The 21,221-nt window shown below is 32.9% G+C and overlaps 1 protein-coding gene across 3 annotated transcripts in view; it reads right to left on the bottom strand.

Moving 5' to 3' along the window:
- The window catches only part of LOC145246568 (uncharacterized), an 896,698-nt gene that overhangs the window by 228,309 nt on the left and 647,168 nt on the right, over positions 1-21,221 (bottom strand). For all 3 annotated transcript variants that reach the window (XM_080108171.1, XM_080108172.1, XM_080108173.1), the window contains 2 exons: positions 17,146-17,310; positions 11,177-11,320 (listed from right to left, as the gene is read on the bottom strand). In XM_080108171.1, coding sequence (XP_079964297.1) covers positions 11,177-11,320; positions 17,146-17,310 — 309 coding nt within the window. The remainder of the gene's footprint in view (positions 1-11,176; positions 11,321-17,145; positions 17,311-21,221) is intronic.

Below are 21,221 nucleotides of genomic sequence, written 5' to 3'. Positions count from 1 at the left end.
GCTTCTGGGCTTGACCATTACTCCTGATCTTAAATGGAACACGTATATCAAATCTGTTGCCAAGGCCGCTGGAAAAATGGTGGGATCTTTCTATCGATCCAGTAGATATCTCACTGCTGATGCTATTCTCTACCTATATAAGAGCCAGGTACGTCCAAGGATGGAATACTGTTGCCACATCTGGGCAGGAGCTGCTAGAAAGGACTTGTCCTGCCTTGATAGAGTTCAAAATAGACTTCGTAGCCTCGTAGGAGATGTCCTTTTCTCCTCCTTGCAACCTCTATCTCACAGAAGAGATGTTGCGAGTTTGTCTCTGATGTATCGTTATTTTCATGGAAAGTGTTCAACTGAGCTTCAATCTATGGTCCCCCCTCGCCAAACTTTCACAAGAAACACTCGTCTAGCTGTAAACACTATCAATAATTTCCCCCACTCTTTATCTGTGCCTAAACCTAAACGTAGATTCCATGAACAAAGCTTCTTTCTTAGAACTGCACGCCTGTGGAATTGTCTTCCGTTTTCCTGCTTTCCGGCTGACTACAATATGGTTGTGTTCAAGTCTAAAGTAAATAAGTTCTTGATGAGCCGTTCCATATAAGTTATTAAATTTACCAAATTTTCATTACTAATGATTACTATATTGACCAATTTCTACTGTACACTCTTTAACCCTTATCCTTGAGTGGCCTCTGGGCCTTGATAATGTGGTGATGCCTTTGTAAAAAAAAAAATAAAAAAAATAAAAAATAAAAAAAATAAATGTTGCACACGTGACCCGCGAGTGACAGGAAAAATGTGACCTAAACTTTCCAGACAAAGATAAAGTATCAGGTATTCCACATGTCACAGTCTTGTTAAGCATATTTGAGTTTGAGAAGACTTTTGAACAAAAGAAAAGGCGTTGTTCTAGAAGTACCTTTAAATAAATGTTTGTTGTTTTAACTGAAAAAAAAACGGAGTCAAATTCTTTCGTTGTCTTTGCTTTCTTACGACTGTCATACAACGTGTGGGTTCCGAGTGTTGATATATAACGACTAGGTTACACTTATAACAAATACTAAAACAGGTGTTGTAAGATCATCCAGGTTTACAAATTATTATATTAAATCAACGAAAATGACTCTCTGAAATACGTACTCATACAAAGCAAAAGTTTTAACGCTCTGCAATTGATTCCTTCCATGTTCACCTCTTGAATCATATTATGCTACCGTTTATTATTTAATTTTTAACTAATACTATTTCTTACATCGTATATTATATTTTAAAAGTAAATTCTGTCTGTGTTTCTGAATATTATCAAGGAATGACGGAATATCGGAATGGTTCTATTTCAGCGGTTTCGTCTACACATTTTGAATTATATTCCAGAATAATAGATTGAATTGACAAACAACTCAAAATCTCATTCACAATATCGTCTATACCATGACGCTTATTTGCATTGTAAGTTTTTTTTAAAAATTATAGTACCTTTTGTTTGTTTGTAAAACCAACTTTTAAGAAATAAATAATGTGTTCATATTTTAATAAATTTCAGCGAGAAATTTCATTTTAAAAGACCAGGTAGTTTTAAGCTACAACAAAGATGGACACTGAAGACGATTTTTTTTTCACAAATTAAGTATGAAGTTATTTTTTTTTTATATACAAGATATAACAATATCAATGTCAATACTAAGACGACCGGTTATGTTTAAAATGCACTAAAAATTAATGTACTTCGCTCATATCCTCTTGGAAGGTATTAATTACTAGCAAGGAGACCCGATGTTGCCCGGGATTTAATAAGGATCAACGAATATTTCACCCTCCCATTTTTTATTGCCATCGAAATCGACGAAATCGCCTATTTTTAAATCAAATACATTTATTGATGTCTCTATTTTTGGACTCATCGCGATGTAACGGAGAAAGTTTCACATTTCCCATGCACTTAGACGATAATACATTGCACTGTAGAGAACTTACTGTTGATTTTATGAAATTATTTTTATATGTAATGGCTTTAATCTAAGTTTAAGATGCAAAAGTCAAGTATCATGCTTTAATTGTGCTCTAAACATAAACATTAATTTCGAACGCGCCACTGTCATATCAAAGAACCTACTGTATATTTTATATGTCTGGCCTTTCTATTTGTATGGTGATAATGGATTGAATTACAGTTTCAAATATAATAGTTCAATTGTGCTCTAAACAGAAATATTCATTTCGAACACGACCCTGTCATATAAAAGAACATATTTGTTTGTGCGACGATAAAATTCGAAAATATACTTGTGATATTAGATTGGGTAAAAATGGTAATTTTGGTCAAAATCGAACTTTTCCTTCTTTAATGTTTCTTTTTAGATTATCGATTTTCGATAATTATCGATTTTCGATAATTATCGGAGACCTTCCGACATAAAACCTATCTAATCCCACTCCTGGACTCCTAATGTACGTTTGTGTATTTTTTTAATCGGCCCAGCCGTGTTGGAGTCCATAGGAAACGAACTCAAATACACACTGACACATTGACACACAAACAGAATTCCTTTTATATATTAGTAAAGATTAATTTTGTTTTAATAAAATAAAACAAAATAACTAAAGCAGAAAAATATGGTTCAGCGACTACTACCTTTTTTTAAATCACTAAATAATAAATCAATTACGCTTTTTAAAAAAAAGTCAATTATTAAGATTTATTATCATATTTCATTTAATAAACAAACAACACAACCGATAAAGAACAACGACGTCCTGTTCTTTGAACTAAACCAAAAATATGTTAATCAATTTTTATTTTCTAAATCAAGTATGAGAATTGTTTTGTTTTTGTTTTTTTCTTGATTTCCGCACACAAAATCTATTGCTCAAATTTCAGATCATGCTATTCTGAAAATAAGATTTTTAAGTAAAATTCACAATTAAAGGTTTTTCCGTTTATAGGACAGACTTGTACAGAATAGTTTGCCACCCCTTACCTGCATGTTTATAATGCGTTTCTGAATAATGATATCACGTGGTGTCTTCAATAAGTTTCCAGACGTTTTTCTACAGGCATTTAAAATTGTTTTCGATTCTTGAAAATTTAGTATGTTATTGCTATATATCTTACGAAATAATTGACCAATTTTTATGCTTTCAGGTTCAGATGAACAGCTACATCAGTAATTGGAATAACTACTACTAAATCTGATTGCCATTCCTGATAAATTTAAAAACTGCAATCTTTGCTCCCTGTGACATTTGGTTATTCCCAGGCTCCAGGAAAACCTTAAAGGCTGTCGTTATGAGACAATTGAAAAGATGAGACTATGACGGGGGTCATTGGCGCGTTCACACAGGAGGACTTCCCTAGGGTCTTCCAGAAGTTGGAACGGTACAAAAAGTGTATTGCTGCCGGGGAAGATTATTTCGAAAAGAACTAGATTTTAATGTTTGTACTATTAATAAAAGTATTGATACAAAATAAGTCTGGAAATGTATTGAAGACATTTCGTATTATTCCGCCACTGCTCATACAATGTTGGTAAATGTAAAGGTACAAGTATCGTTGAATAACTGTTAAAAAGAGCACATTTTCATACGAAATCTTAAAATTCATTGGGTTTTTTAAAGTTTTTAAATTATCATTTATTTGTTAACTAAAACATTATTTTCCTCTTTTAGTTTCTAATAAGGTTATTTGTGACTGGGATCTTCCGACCAGTCAGTTGTATTGTTACATGATAAGAGCTGTCCCCTTTTCATGTAAGTATAAAAATAGAGAGATTAGTTAAAATGAAAATGAAATAGCATAGGCGAAATTCGAACCTCGTAATCTAGGTTTAGAAATAGATTACGTGTGAGAATTTAAAAATGTAAAACAAACATTTGTTTAGAATATAGATAAATATTTCAAGGAAAGAATGTGAACTCTCAAGTTTGTTATGGAATTTTAAATTGAAAGAATGCAGCTTATAAGATAATGTTTTTAACATATTGGAAAAATAGGTTACTGAGAAATAGAAAAGTTTTGGACACGTATGTCCAGAACACGTGAAAGAAGGCACATGTTTTAACATGTGTATGACGTCACGGAAAATAGAAAGTTCTAGGAATAGAGAAAAAACTTTAGTTAGAAGACAGTCAGTGAAAAAACTCAGAGAGAGTCAGTCGTCTAGGAGCGAGAGGTCACTTCAAGAAAAAAATGTGAAACTTTGAATTCTTGATGATGGAATCACGGCCGGTCGCGTGACGAAATAAACCATCATGTGTTTGGTAAAGCTCGTCTTGTGGTTATGATTCTTACAAAAAGGTAAAGTTAAATAGTATTATATATGTGTGTTATAAAATATCTTTTCATACACATCTCGACTTCTCATATTACAATGTGAATCTATATCATGTCTACACAATGTCTGAACACTATGTCCTCACTCAAAGAGCTTCTTCTTCTTCTTCTTCCAATCTACACATCTAAGGAATGAACATTTAATATATAAGAATCATTACATGAACAATCTCTGTAAGTCTCTTACAACAACATCTCTCTCTCTCTCTCTCTCTCTCTCTCTCTGAGTCTTTCTAACATCACTTCTAATAAGACTCTTTCTAACAAATTCTGTCTAAGGCTCTCTTTTAATGAAACCCCTATATGTAACATATACATATTTTGGTGTCCGTGAACCAGTTTGCATCAGCGATGCAGAAACCGAATCTGGGATCGATACCACGAAAAAAAAACAACACAACGTTTACTAGACGATCACAAAGTGCGAAAAAGAAAAAGAAACACACAGTTTTAAAAGGGTCCAAGATAATTTAAAAAAATAAATAAATAAATAATACCACTGAAAAAAAAATTACACCATCACAGAAATGCGAACAAAAAAAAGAAAAAAAATTGAACATACACGCACACAGAGAACAAAAGATACAAGAAATATTAAAAAGAAAAAGAAGAAAAGGCCGATATGCCGTAAAAGACATCCGTAGTAATGAATGGAAATATAGTAAACAAGTACCCATGCGTAATTCATTGATAAATGAATTGGTTTGTTAAAACACACACGCACACACACACAGACACATAAACGCAAATGCAGAGATAGTGTCACCCATTATTGTTTTGAAATTTGTATGAAGTGTCATTAGAATATTTGTGTCAATATTAAATCGTTTGGACGAATTGTTGAATTTAATCTGTCAATCAAATAGGAATTTTTCAAAGGTCGCATCTAGTCTTTGAAACGGCGTGTAAATTCTGTTTGGAAATGCATTTTTGTGTTCATAGTTGAACTTTTCGGCTTTTTATTTTTTGTGTGTTTCATTTGAATTGTTTTTGAAAAGAAGGGACAATTGTTTTGGACAGACTTTGTTTAATTGTTGTTTGTTACAGATGATTTTTTTTTATTGTTGAAAAAAAGTTATAACTGTTGCAAAATGTTTAAATGTATTAAGGTATTTTTTTTTGAAAATGATTTTATGATGTTGAACAAATATTGTAAATTGTCTTAAATGTATCTAAATGTTATTGGTTTTCACAGCAAGAATTCAAAGTTAGCAGTAAATATACATTAGATTAAAACAGTCTAGGTGAAAATAAAACTAGTTAAGACGTATGGTTGGCTTACAGATTCAATTAGAATTTTAGAAGGGGGAAAAGAATTAAAATTACGTAAACGGGTATTTGGAGAGTTTTTAGATGTGATAATCCGTAAGAAAGATGTTTTGTTTTAGCATTTGGTTTTGTTGTTTTTTTTTTTAGAGATCCTAAAAATTTTTCTCCAAGAAAAGTGACTTGGTAGGGATTGATAAGCACAAGATGTGCCCCTATACGAAAAATTTGAGAACCTGGTTAATTAAGTGCTTAAAATAAGCTGGTTACACGTACCGACTCCAAGCAAGTGGTAAGTCTTGGCTTAATTAATAAACAGGCGTTGGAAAGAATACGAAAATTCTTAAGGGGACCAGTAAACCGAGGATAGGTAGTCCCGAGACAATCACATATAGCTTAATGAAGTAAGAGACAGGCAAAAATATGCCATAGATTACGTAAGAAAGATATAACCTTGTATTTTTTTAGAGAAGCATGAATGTGGGATACATCTGCTGGATCTTAGAAGCCGGTGAGAGAAAAGAAAAATCACAAAACAATCGGACTATTAGATAGAATTTAGGCGCGATTAAGGTAGTGGGCGCGGAAAGTGTTAATTAGTTAGGGGTGATATTTCTAAATCCTCGTCGAAGTTCCAAGAATCCAAGCAAGGAAATCCGAGTGAATCCGTATAAGAGAAACAAAAGGTATATCTTAAACTTCAGAAGCCAACCACAAAGATTTAAATATATGAGCTTTGGTATGTCCCGAATAAGATAGTAATAGAATAATACTTTAATGGTGAATGCTCTGACGAACTGCAAACACTTGTACCTCCTCGACGTAACTACCCCCGACAAACCCGATAAGCTACTAAGTCTCATCCCTTTACAGTGGAGATCCCTAGGTGCAAGAAAGCCTTTTACTCCAATAGTTTCTTCCCCAGAAGTGCGGGTCTTTGGAACTCCCTTCCGGGATTCTGCTTTCCCAACTGCAATGATATGCAGAAGTTCAAGTGTAATGTTAACAAACATTTTTCTACTCTTCTCCCTTCATAATGACCCCGCTAATTAAGTCCCTAATAGTAGCCCCCTGCTTCAAAGTGGCACTGTGCCTTGTTTGGGGTGAAAATTGAATTTAAAAAAAATAATAAATAAATAAATAAATAAAAAACAAAAAAACAAAGACATACTTGATAAGACTAAACATGCGGAAAGAGAGATCAGGACACTAGGGACGCAGGAAGTCGTCCATTTCGAGAAAGGTGAAAACCTCTAGTCTGCGGCATATGGGTGGCTGGAAAATAGCTGATGTGAATCATAAGTAAAGACCCTACACCCAAAAAGTAAATGCCACGAAGATCAGAAAGGTTCTGATCTTATAAAAAAATAAATAATTGTGAAGTCGGCCGTAAAGGGCTGACTGAAAGAGATTTTTTTTCGTTTGTTTTTTAGCCTGATCTTTCTAGCCGTGTGGTTGTGTAGATGTAAAAATAAAAAAAAATGTACTAAATTTAAAAATGCATACATTTTTTTGTGAAATATGGAAGGGAGAGATGTTACATGATAAGGGCTGTCCCCTTTTCATGTAAGTATAAAAATAGAGAGATTAGTTAAAATGAAAATGAAATAGCATAGGCGAAATTCGAACCTCGTAATCTAGGTTTAGAAATAGATTACGTGTGAGAATTTAAAAATGTAAAACAAACATTTGTTTAGAATATAGATAAATATTTCAAGGAAAGAATGTGAACTCTCAAGTTTGTTATGAAATTTTAAATTGAAAAGGAATGAACATTTAATATATAAGAATCATTACCTGAACAATCTCTGTAAGTCTCTTACAACAACATCTCTTTCTCTCTCTCTCTCTCTCTCTCTCTCTCTCTCTCTCTCTCTCTCTCTCTCTCTCTCTCTCTCTCTCTCTCTCTCTCGGAGTCTTTCTAAGCATCACTTCTAATAAGACTCTTTCTAAGAAATTCTCTCTAAGACTCTCTTTTAATGAAACCCCTATATGTAACAGTATCACTTATGATAAAAATAAAATGTAATGTCTTCAGACTACCTCTTCACCGCACTGTATATCGATACTCTATGGCTGAACTTTTTCCCTCCACTTCCCCTGAGCAATGTTCATGTTCCGTTCTTTCTCCTCTAGGATCCTCCGACCACTCCGTCGTATCAATTAAGATAAACATGAAATGTAATAAGTCCCCAGACGTACCCCTCCACCGTACTGTATACCGATACTCCATGGCTGACTGGGATAGCTTCCGTACACTTATATCTGATTTACCTCTGCATTCCATGTTTAAAAAGGATGCGTCCTCTATAGTATCAGACCTGAACGAATGGTTAATTGTAGGCATAGACACATTCATACCATCCAAAAGATTCCAACAAAAACAACCAGCCATGGTTCTCTCCAGAATGTGCTGCTGCTATCGCGCACAGAAATCACTTTTTCCATAGCTACCAGCGTAATAGATGTACTGAGACTAAGGTTGCTTTCAGGACTGCCAGCAACCACTTTAAAAGAGTAATAAAATGCAAGAGAGCTATATGCTCAGTCCGTTAAATCCAAAGTAACTGAGCAGCGGCTTGGTTCCCACCAGTTTTCGCAAATAGCAAATAGGATCTTGAACAGAAGCGTGCGCTCTATCTCAACCATCATCAATGGACCTGAGGTCATCTCGTCAACATCAAACAAGGCCAAACTATTTGCAAATAACATTGCAGTTAATTCTATCCTATGCGACGAAGACCATCAACTCCCCGTATTTCCTCCTATAACAGACAACACGCTATGCAACATACAAATATCTGTGCGTGATGTCGCCAAGCTAATCAAGAACCTTGATTCCAATAATGCAACTGGCCCTGACGGCATTCCAATTATAGTGTTGAAAAAGCTTCAACCAGAACTTTCCAAAACTGTTTAAGTGTTGTCTTAAGGAGAAGTGCTTGCTGAAACCCTGGAAAATCTCATCAGTATGCCCTGTATTTAAGAATTCAGGTGATAAGTCATCTCCCTCTCAATACAGACCAATAAGTCTCCTGTGTGTCATGAGTAAGTTGCTGGAATCCATATTAAATAGAAAAATAGTCAACACCCTCAACAGAAATAACCTTCTTAGTGACATGCAATATGGTTTCCGTTCTGCAAGATCTACAGTAGATGTGCTAACGTTTATATCTCATATGATTAGTGGATCTCTCGACAAAGGCTTCCTTTCTAGGCCAGTTGCTCTTCACATATCAAAGGCCTTCGATAAGGTATGGCATAAAGGCCTACTTCACAAAATTTCCCGCTACGGTATAACTGGAAATGTTTTCTCAATAATTAAATCATTTCTCTCTGATAGGCTTATAAGAGTAGTGGTTGATTGGCAGAAATCAGAGGCCTACAGTGTTAATGTATATCGATACTCTATGGCTGAACTTTTTCCCTCCACTTCCCCTGAGCAATGTTCATGTTCCGTTCTTTCTCCTCTAGGATCCTCCGACCACTCCGTCGTATCAATTTCCCACCTGACTACAATAAGGAATCCATCCTGGTTCCAACTCTCTTTCTGATCTACATCAATTATCTCCAAAAACACATACTTAAATCATTCGTTGACATCTATGCTAATGACACGACCATCTATGGCAACACATCTAAGGCCATAAATGACAAAGTTCTCTCTGATTCTCTCTCCTCTGATCTTGAGCGCATGGTATCGTGGGGGAAGAGGTGGATGCTTACTTTTAATGCATCTAAAACCAAGCTCCTATCTTTACATCATCAATGTTCTGATCCCCATCTGGCATCAATTGATATGGATTGCTCTCATCTAGGAGAGTCTCCATGTTTTGACAAGCTTCTGGGCTTGACCTTTACTCCTGGCCTGAAATGGAACACGTACATAAAGGCTGTTTCCAAGGTCGCTGGAAAATGGTGGGATTCTTCTACCGCTCCAGAAGATATCTCACTGCTGATGCAATTCTTATCTATATAAAAAAGCCAAGTATGTCCAAGGATGGAGTATTGCTGCACATCTGAGCAAGAGCTGCTAAAAACAGCCTTGACAGAGTACAAAATAGACCTCGTGTTTTAGAGGGGATCCCCTTTTCTCTTCCCTGCAACCTCTCTCCTACAGAAGAAACGTTGCGAGCTTGCCTTTTTATCGTTAGTGCTCGTCTGAACACCAATCTCTGGTCCCCCTCGCCAATATTTCACGAAAAACACCCGTCTAGCTGAAACCACTGTCGATAATGTTCCCTATTCTTTATCTGTGCCTAAATCAAAACGTAGATTCCATGAACAAAGCTTCTTTCTTAGAAGTGCACGCCTGTGGAACTCTTCCGTATGCCTGTTTCCCACCTGACTACAATTTGGATGTCTTCAAATCCAACATAAACAAATTCCTGGCAAACCGTCCCCTGAAGTAAGACACTTTATCAAATCTCCATTACTAACGATTAGTACGATATTATCCCATTGATTACTGTACACGCAATAACCCTTATTCCCGAGTGGCTTGCGGGCCTTGATAAGTGGTTAGTTCGATGTAAAAAAATACTATTACAGATATTGCTAAACATGGATTAATAATTGCAGATCATTCTGGATATCTGCTTTTAACATTGTCATACATGTGTTAGCGATGAATCGTTTGAATTGGTAACACCGGGACACAGGCAGCTAGTTTACATTATATCGGGAATTTTTTGGTGAGCTTTTATGGATTATTTGAACTACTATTTTATCTTGATTGCTATTTTTGTAACGTTTTGCCTGATTAAGCCACCGACCTGGTACAAGGAAATATCTAATTCGCGAACCTACGAAGAATTTATATACCGTTTATTAAATTCACAGTGGTAGATTTTTCTTCGTGTCGTCATAACATGGTAGAAACATTTAGGTAAGTATTTTATATCTTAGTAGTTATTATCGCACGTAGTAAGAATTAAACCTTCAACCTCCAAAAGACTTTCACTTATGACTGATTGACTCCAAGTTTTTATCCGTTATGTCACAATTCTCAGTGGCAGTCTTCTAAGACTTGACAGTTCGATTCTGGCTACAGACGAAAATAACTAACGACCTGTGTAATGATTAGGGCTATGACAATAGAATATTCTTATCATTGTTTTGACTCTCGAGTATATATCCGACGCAGTTAGACATAGCCAATCAATCGAAAACCACCTCACTCTATATAAAAACATAAGATATTAACTGATAATTAAAATAATGAAAATAATATTCTCTTATCATGGCCCTAGTAATGATACATGGAGGCATTTCATGTTGGAACATACGTTATCACCCTACACCCAATTTTAGATTATATTGTTGCGATGCAAAGAATTTTTCTTTTAAATTCATTTGATTTCACTGTTGTGTCGAGATGTAACTAGAACGAAACTACACTCTCTTTTGCATCTGTGATAAGATCACATTGTAGTATCTGTTCTGTCAAAAGATGGTGATTGAATAAGAACATTCTGGTTAATTACAAGGATTGCACGCTGTGGTTAGGCTACGGTTAGGGTTAGGGTTAGGGTTAGGCTACGGTTACGGTCACGTCTTAATAAGAAAGTACTGGTTACTTACAAGAAATACATGCCGTTGCTTTCATAGACGGGAAATGTGTTTCTGGACAGGAGCACTTGAATTCGGGCTGTTTGCAGACACTATGTTTGAACATCTTACTGCATTGGGATGTGTTTGAACACGGGTCATTCAATCCAGAAGGAACTAAAAACAATAAAAAGAAAAAAAAAGTATATAAAGAAAGTTTTAAAATAGAGGAGAATGAATAACAAGACTTGATATTCTTAAGATACGTCCATTCATGTCACGCGTATTAGAATGGAGTTGCTAGTTCAAGTTTAAGTTTTATCAACCAATGTAAATGATTTGCGAAACTTGAACGTGAGAGATTGACTGACAGACACAACCCCTATATAGATACTGGGACGCATACATCTAATTATGCGAAAACTTATTTTATATTCGTCCATGCGTTATCACCTTTCACACTCATTAAAAATATCATTCGATTATTAAAGATGAACAGTTACGCTGATATCGTAAACATTGTCTTCGTCCATTTTAAAATGAATTGTTCCGAACAATGTAAGTTGTTCCATCGATCCAAAAAATAAATAGAGTCAAACAATTATATCAAACTGTCATCCAAAACGAATTCGGAAAGAAATTGCTTTAAAATAAAAAGTAACACTGAATGCCGTTTCTTCTTTACTGCGTCAGAAAGTAACAGTAATTGACATGTTAAAAAATTAACGCAATTCCATGATTTTATATGACTATTTTCGTAATTTATCTAGAAAAATAAAGTCTGCGAACCCTGGCGAAGCATTATTTTCTTCCATCTCTTTTAACAGGTGATGAACACAAATAACATATATCATATGTTGAAAAATAATAATAATCCGCTGATTGTATATTATATAATAAATAGTGTTAATATAAATAATTTCTATAAAAATTCATACATTAATGTGTTTGTTTGTGCGTCTACAGTGCTTTTAGTGATCCAGGCATGCTTTCTATATACTGTGAGAAAAAGCCATCATTTGCTGCTGAATCTTCGGTAATTACAACATAACACAATTTATAGTTCAGAATCCAAATATCCATATTGCTAAAACCCCGGTACACCAAGCAGACACTTAATGATTAGTTGTTTTTCTAAAAAGCATACATTTTAGACTTATAGAATAAATACAATGACAAATCAGCGTTATATCATGTGATTCGAAGCAAACAAAATTTACACGCATTTCTGGTTAAATTCAGATATAATTTCCAATTACACACAGAAACACACACACACACACACACACACACACACACATATATATATATATATATATATATATATATATATATATATATATATATATATATATACATTATACAGTACACAGATATACAAAGTTTTAACATTCATTTACATTCATTGCAAGACTTCAACAAAAACTACTGCTTTGTGTACGATCGTTTCCGAGATGATAGGGATCTTTATTTATGCTAAGTTTCTTAATCAGTCCAGAGTGTAAACACCTAAGTTCGAAGTCAAAACAGTACAAAATAACAACATAGTAATTCTCAGTTATACAGAAATTCGCGTATGTGAGGTGCATAAGTATATGACAATTACAATTCACTTTTCACGAGCATACAAAGCGAAGAAAACAGGACATATAAAAGACACGGTTGTTGGAAAAGAATATCGAAAGAGCATGAATATAAAATGTATACACGTATAGAAAAACATTTTGCAGTTTAAAAATATGTTTGACAAACTATTTTAAATATAAGTATTTAATAAAGTAAAATGAAATAATTTATGAAATTCGGAATTAATTTTAAAAGGTGTCTATTTTTACACAGGAATAACCACTCGAGAATAAGGGTGAATGGATATACATTAGTCAATGTGATTATGGCGTAGTAAACATAAGCAGTGCGAATTTTGTAAATTGGATTACTTAGGGGGACGATTCATCAAGAACTTGTTTACGTTGGACTTGAAGACAATCAGATTGTAATCAGCTGGAAAGCAGACAATCGGAAGAGAGTTCCACAGGCGTGCAGTTCTAAGAAAGAAGCTTTGTTCATGGAATCTGCATTTAGGTTTAGACACAGATAAAGAGTGTGGGAAATTATTGATAGTGGTTTTGGCTAGACAAATGTTTTTCATGAAAGTTTGGCGAGGGGGGGACCATAGATTGAAGCTCAACTGAGCATTTGCCATGAAAATAACGATAAAGCAGAGACAGGCCGGCAACGTCTCTTTTGTGCAGAGAATAGAAAAGGGCATCACTCACTAAGCTATTATGTCTATTTTGAACTCTTTCAAGTTGAAAGAATAATTTTACAAACAATTACTAATGAACATAAAATGAAAATTCGACTAAAAGTAAATTCAACAATAATTGCCAAATGAAAAGTTTCGTTCGACTTCGAGTGCATCTTGTTATACATGAGAATCATTCCGATGAATTCATGAAGATACACAGAATTTCAAACGGAACACTTATGTAATTCACGAGGGTAGCATGCTCTCGTCCCTTCAGCCATGACTGGGTAGATCTCTTAAGTAACACTAATTGTAATTCCAATTGCCCGGACTGAGGATTGAACGTTCAGATTAATGCCGCTTTCACAACCGAATTCTTCCAAATACTATAACCACTGCACCAATGGTTTTTGCGGACAATTCACGTCCAAATTTTCGGGGTCTTAAACTTATTTTACTAAAAAAAAAAAGCAAGATATATTCTTATTGATATAACAAATATACATGGTCGCGACAATGAAAATGCTAATGTCTCGGACAGAAAGACAGTCCAGACCACAAGTCTTCGTCAGGCAACTTAAGAAATTTTATTATGTCGCCTGACGAGTTTTTATAGTTTTTACTGACCGAAGCATTAGCATGTCCAGTGTCGCAATCATATAAATTTGTCATATTAATATATATATATATATATATTAATATATATATATATATATAATATCATATTATATTGTTATATTATATTACTACCCATATTTTATATATATACAAATATATATATATATATATATATATATATATATATATTATACCTATTATTGATAATCAACGGTTCCTATATTGTTTTAAATTCTATACTAGGTCTACTTAGAAATTGATCATCAATCAACATATGTGCGACTTCTTTGCGACATCTCTTGACCGTCCTTTGTCTTTTTTTTTTACTTTGTCCGATTATTATTATTAGTATTATTATTATTATTATTATTATTATTATTATTATTATTATTATTATTATTATTACTGGTGTTGTTGTTATTGTTATTATTAATGTTGTTGTTATTATCATTATTATTACTATTATTATTAATGTTATAATAATAATTATTATTACTATTATTATTAATGTTATAATTATTGTTATTGTTATTATTATCATTATTATCATTATTGTTATTACTATTATTATTATTATAAATGAATACAGCAAGGAAATAATACAATTTATTAAACAGAATATTTGTGTAAATCAATGTTAAATTAAAAAATAAAAATATTTTAATAAGATTTACCACAAGAAAATACAATCTGAAGAAAAATATGCATATTTTCATCAACATGTTAAAACTAATGTAAATAAAATTAAATGAATTTTATGGAAAATAAAATAATAATGTTTTCGGAAGTATAATCCAACTATAAATAATGCACAAATCTATAATTAATACAAACTAGATGATAAATTTATAACGGCACAATGCTATTTAATCACAGAATTAAATATGAATTTATAAATATAAAAAAATTAGTTCTTGATTTACATGCAAACATATATATGTGTGTGTGTGTGTGTGTGTGTGTGTGTGTGTGTGTGTGTGTATTCATATGGTTAGATTCAGCCACTCTGATGAGTTCTAGACGACGAAACACGTGTCAGTGGAAAATTATATATATATGTGTGTGTGTGTGTTGTAATATTTTTTTCCAATTATAGTTCACCTTTTATTTATACACATCCTTTAATTTATTAAACTCGACGTAATTGTACATATCAACAGACTTAAATGGATAAATTATAAGATAGTCATTATCTTGAAATTTGTAATTTATTTGTTACTAGCAGGGCGCCCGGCATTGTCCGGTCGTAAAATATGTTTAAATATTATATTTTGATAAATGCAGATTTCATATCTATTATTGTATTATATTGTGCTTAATATATTGTAATGATTTTTAAAAAGTTAAAATGACACGTGCGAAACCAAAACATTTGGCTTCCGATTAATTTTTTGCCTCTGCTGTTAATGACTGAGTTATGAAGACATATTTGCTGCAAGGCTATAAATTAAAACATTAACCAATAGCTACTGCGTTATGCATACATATTCGTAATGCCGACGGTCGACCTTCGTCTGGCATTTCTTTTTTTAATTTCAAACTTTTGTACCGATGTTCAAGGGCTAAAACCCAAATATAAAGTTTCGCATAGGTTCAAATACCGTATATATTAAGTTTAATGTCTGGAGACCAAAAACTCTAGGAGGAGTTTTGTAGGGGAGAATTTTAAACAAAAATATATACTTATACATAAAGATAATATATGGAAAGAGTTCTGTGTTTACTATAAACTTTTTACACAAATATTACGCAAGTATAAATCATGTAGAATATCTACATGAATATAATTACACGTAATGGTTAACTAGAGATAATCATCCGATAAGAAAACAAAAAAAAAACATTAATTCCCTATTAAGTTTAAAATGAATGTCCAAAAGAATATACAAATTAGTTAGATCTTTCGCTAGTGAATGCAATTCAACGGCCCATATATAACAAAGTTGTATTTTCTTTTTAAATAAACAGAAAAAATGTTCGCCTTTTTTCTGCTATCAAAGCGTAGTATCTGTTCCGGCAGATACTGTGATCAAAGTAATATGTGAGGCCAACCCCACATATTAGACCATTGCTCTATAGCAATCATGCCAGGTGCTCGTCTGAACTCCAATCTCTGGTCCCCCCTCGCCAATCTTTCACGAAAAACACCCGTCTAGCTGAATCCACTGTGAAAAATTTCCCCCACTCTTTATCTGTGCCTAAATCAAAACGCGGATTCCATGAACAAAGCTTCTTTCTTAGAACTGCACGCCTGTAGAACTCTGTTCCGTCTGCCTGCTTCCCACCGGACTACAACTTGGATGTCTTCAAGTCCAATGTTAACAAATTCCTAATGAACCGCCCCCTTAAGTAAACACTTCATCAAATCTCCACACTAACGTAATGTACTTGCAATAACCCTTATCCCTGAGTGGCTTCCGGGCCTTGATAAGTGGTGATCACTGTGTAAAATAAAATTAGTTTTGGTCAATATAGAGGAAACCCTTCATACCAATTGTCACTGTCCATTTCCCTCTCGGGGGGAACTGATCCCCCTCCTCTCACTATCCCCATTAAAAAACGGCCTTGTGCCTAATTTGCTAAGTGGGAAGCAAATAAATAACTAAATAAATAGAAAAAATACTTTTTTCTGTTGTCCTTGGCCTTCGGGCAAGACACTTGAGTTAATTTGTCCTTATTCAATGAATGTAAAACCCTCTATACTTGGACAATTATTAGTTTTCGTCCAAACCAGAGTGCCCGTTTTGCCTTTTTTTTTTGGGGGGGGAGCTGGTTTCCCCCATATTAAAAACGACCTTGTGTCACATTTTTCTTTCGTGGGGAAGCGAATAAATACCAATAAATTGAAAAAAGGGTTTTAAATATGAATATCAATACACCCTTCCCGCCAAAACACTCAGATTTATATATATATATATATATATATATATATATATATATATATATATATATATATATATATATATATATATATATATCGAAGGGCCTGGAGGAAAAGCTAGCACGAACCAACGCAAACGCTATCACGCATAGAGTCACACACACACACACACACACATACACACACACACACACATAAAAACAGATGACATTTAGACTGAAGACGGTAAATATAATCATTTGATAATATACTTACGGATTATGCAATGTCGTTGGTCAAGGCTGATGAAATAACCGTTAGGACACAGACAAAACAAGCCAGTGTTTGCCGAGGGTCCAGCGAGGCTGCAGCTACTGATCCGATCCAAGAGACGGCATTGGCTGGTATAGATACAAGAATCAACCCCCAACAGTGTCGGTCCTGATACCAACAATGTTGAAGGTGCAACGTTTGGTCATTGGCCGCATAACAATTGTACGAACATTCGAGGAATCAGAGTAAATTACTTGACCAATGGAGATGTAATAGAAACTGGATTTATTTTAGTTACATTAGACAAAGCAAATTGTTAACATTGTTTCTTGGGTTGTAATAAACAAAGAATCAGGAAACGTTATTTAACAAATGATTTTGTTAAGGTTGGCAAATTGGTACATGTTCAAAATGTGAAACAAACGATATATGTATTATTTGATATATGACATACACCTCACCATACACACACACACACACACACACACACATATATATATATATATATATATATATATATATATATATATATATATATATATATATATATATATGGGGGGTCCCTATATCTAGGCAGCAAATTGTTATCCAAATTCAAATTGATTTAGAACCGAATGATCTTGGACGTGCTATTGTCTACCGAGCACTTTCGATCGCGTGATCATACTCTAGAATCATATATATATATATATATATATATATATATATATATATATATATATATATATTGCTTATAATATATACCAATCCTTATTTAAGAAGCTCAATGTAATTACAGAGAAATATAGAGAATAAATGACAAAAAACTATATTCCAAAATTCATGATGCTGGCTATCTTATAATTTATTCCGGCTTTCAATCATGTAAAATCACACTTCATTTCCTTTTGACGGATTGATTGTTGCTTTTTCTTCTGATGAGTTAAGGGCATAATAGACTCACTGATCGATATAATAATTAAGTGATTGATTTTGCGCTACGAAACAGATACTGTCAAGAATTGTAAAAGTAAACTGAACTAAAGGAATAAATTCTAAGTTGGTCAACATCATGAATTTTGGAATATAGTTTTTTGTGTCATTTATTCTCTCCCTCTCTCTCTCTCTCTCTCTCTATATATATATATATATATATATATATATATATATATATATATATCAGTAACATGCGGGTAACCTTTTAGAGCAGATGCTCAAATGAAACACAAAACGGCAAAAATATAGTAATGAACATTGCTCAGTGGGGCACAGACCTAAAATAAATTCCTCTGAAAAGGGCACTTTTAAAACAGGAGTAAAAGAGGCTGGTTCTTAGACACCCCTAGAACTCCCCCTGCTTGTCCCTGGTGGTGGTGGTGGTGGTGGTGTGTGTGTGTGTGTGTGTGTCTGTGTGTGTGTGTGCATTATTTTACGTTACATTAAAACAACGTAAAATAAGAAAGATAGTATGAAGTTAAATGTAGAAAACACGTTTGTTATGTAATAAATCTATGGCCGCCACCCACCATAAATCACATGTATTTTGTGTGCATGTATATTTTTAAAGAATTTTTTTTAAATCCTTCGGGCCGTATACTATTACAAATTAATAAATATCTACTGTCATGACAAGGAAAAAACTATAAGAATTCTACAAATGTTATCAGCTAATTTTCTCAACTTCAACTTTAATAAAACATAATCTCTCAAATTTTAGCATCTATTTAATTATATGCAATTAAATGAAAAAAATAATCGCATTAAATGTTTTTCGACGGATTATTCAAAGAAATGATATGAGCAAGGCCACGTTCCCTGGGAAACAAGCAGATGTTGGTCATCATACCTACGATATTTGATGTATGTCGATGTTATAATATGAAGTCGAATTAGTAAACAGACTTGTATAAACATTACATATATTCTAATATTTCGATTAACCATTCATACCTGCGGTTACATGAAGTATAGAATATCTTGCACATTCTCTGTCTATTAGAAAGTTGTGTAATCAAAATGAGATGAATAGAGAATGTATCGCGTTTTAACCCAACGACCATGATTTTCAATAACTTTTGAAATCGCAGGTATCAATGCATACTCGAAATTTTACTATATATATATATATAGTAATTTATAAAATATATATGGCGATTAAGCTACACTGAATATTTTGCGTTTCATCCACTATAGGATTCGTCAGGCTTATGCGCATAATATTCAGTGTAGCTTAATCGCCATATATATTTTATAAATTACTAACTAGCTCTACCCACGTATTGAGCATTTTGAAGTAAATACTTAAAGTTTACGCATAAATCTATACTTCCGTATATTAAATTTATGTGAGTAAATGAAGTAGTTATATATATATATACATATATATATATATATATTTATATATATATATAAAACAAAAATTACAATTAAATTTACCAAAATGATCCAAGATGGTAAAACTAAAGTATATTATAAATATTAATAGATTAATATTTATAAAGTAATCTCAACCAGATGTAAAAGCTCGATAAAACCAAATGGGAGATAGAGCTTATAATAAAAGCAAATAGTTAATAAAACATGTTAAAAAAACACTTTGAAAAAGAGTTAAAAACATATTTAATTTGAAAAGGAAACACTAAATAAGTGGATAGTCCTTAATCCGCAGAGTTTCGAAGTTTAACTCTTTCTCAAAGTGATTTTTAGCATGTTTTATTAACTATTTGTTCTTATATATATATATATATATATATATATATATATATATATATATATAAATATATATATATATATATATATATATATATATATATATATTACCAAAGACAAACAACATCGCAGCTCATAAGCGCTATGACAGCCAGACTCATCGTTTGTCCTCATTTGGGTTCATCGTAAGGACGAAACTAGTTTCTTGGACTTCCGGTTTGTTGGCTGTCATGGCTCTTGTGAGGCGCGACGTTGTTTGATTGTGGAAATAATTATATAATTTCACACATTCTAAAGATTATATATATATATATATATATATTGCGTTACAACAGGTTATTTCATAGATAATATTTACTTTATGCCATCGTTTTCGTGTTGTTACAGTTTAAGAAACGGAAACATAATTTAACGTTAGCAAATCTTCTCGGCACGAATGTTTGAACGTTTTAAGCATAGTTAATAAATATTGTGCACGAATTACTTGATAACTGAGAACTTCGTTGGCATGCTTTCTACCAAACTAAACAAATTAAACTAATCATTATATATATATATATATATATATATATATATATATATATACACACTTTTTTATTTATTCTACATACGCATTTATATATTGCTGCACATTTATGAGCATGATTCGGTTAGTTAATTCCAAGTAAATAGAAACCTCTTCAGGTGATACTGCTTAAACAAAAGCAGCGGACTCAACAGCATCGTCTAAAGAGGTCTCTAGTTATTCGTAACTGGCTGATCGAAACATGCTCATGAATGTATAGTAACACTTAAGTGCTTTTGTAAAACAAATAAGGTACTTATGCACCTATTGATCCGTGCTTAAATAATAACGTTATTATTTAAAAAGCCATTCTTAATATGGGGAGGGTGTTTTGTACCTATTCTGTACTTTAATTTTACAATTTAATAAAAAACATATAAACTTTAATTAAACTTGGAAATACGATTTAAAAAATAGCGCGGATTAGTAAGTGCATTAGCACCACAAATAAGAAGTATATCTTGCTTTACTTCGGTATTAAGCACTCTTGTATGAACTTGGTTAAACAATCATTAGTTGTTTCTCCTCTGGAAAATATTATTCTGAAATTATATATATATATATATATATATATATATATATATATATATATATGTGTGTGTGTGTGTGTGTTTGTGTGCGTGTGGTTGTGAGAGAGATAAGGCATGTGTATGTATATATATATATATATATATATATATATATATATATGTGTGTGTGTGTGTGTGTGTGTGTGTGTGGCGCGTGTGTGTGTGTGTGTGGGGGTGCGTCTATTAAGGTATAAAATATTTCAAATTTTAAATTTTATTATGTTGATATTGTAGCGATAAAAGAAAATACGTATTAT

Source organism: Euprymna scolopes, chromosome 24 (genome assembly GCF_053919585.1).
Source record: "Euprymna scolopes isolate OS-2025 chromosome 24, ASM5391958v1, whole genome shotgun sequence".
Taxonomy (NCBI): domain Eukaryota; kingdom Metazoa; phylum Mollusca; class Cephalopoda; order Sepiida; family Sepiolidae; genus Euprymna; species Euprymna scolopes.
This window is presented reverse-complemented; position numbering and strand designations above follow the sequence as displayed.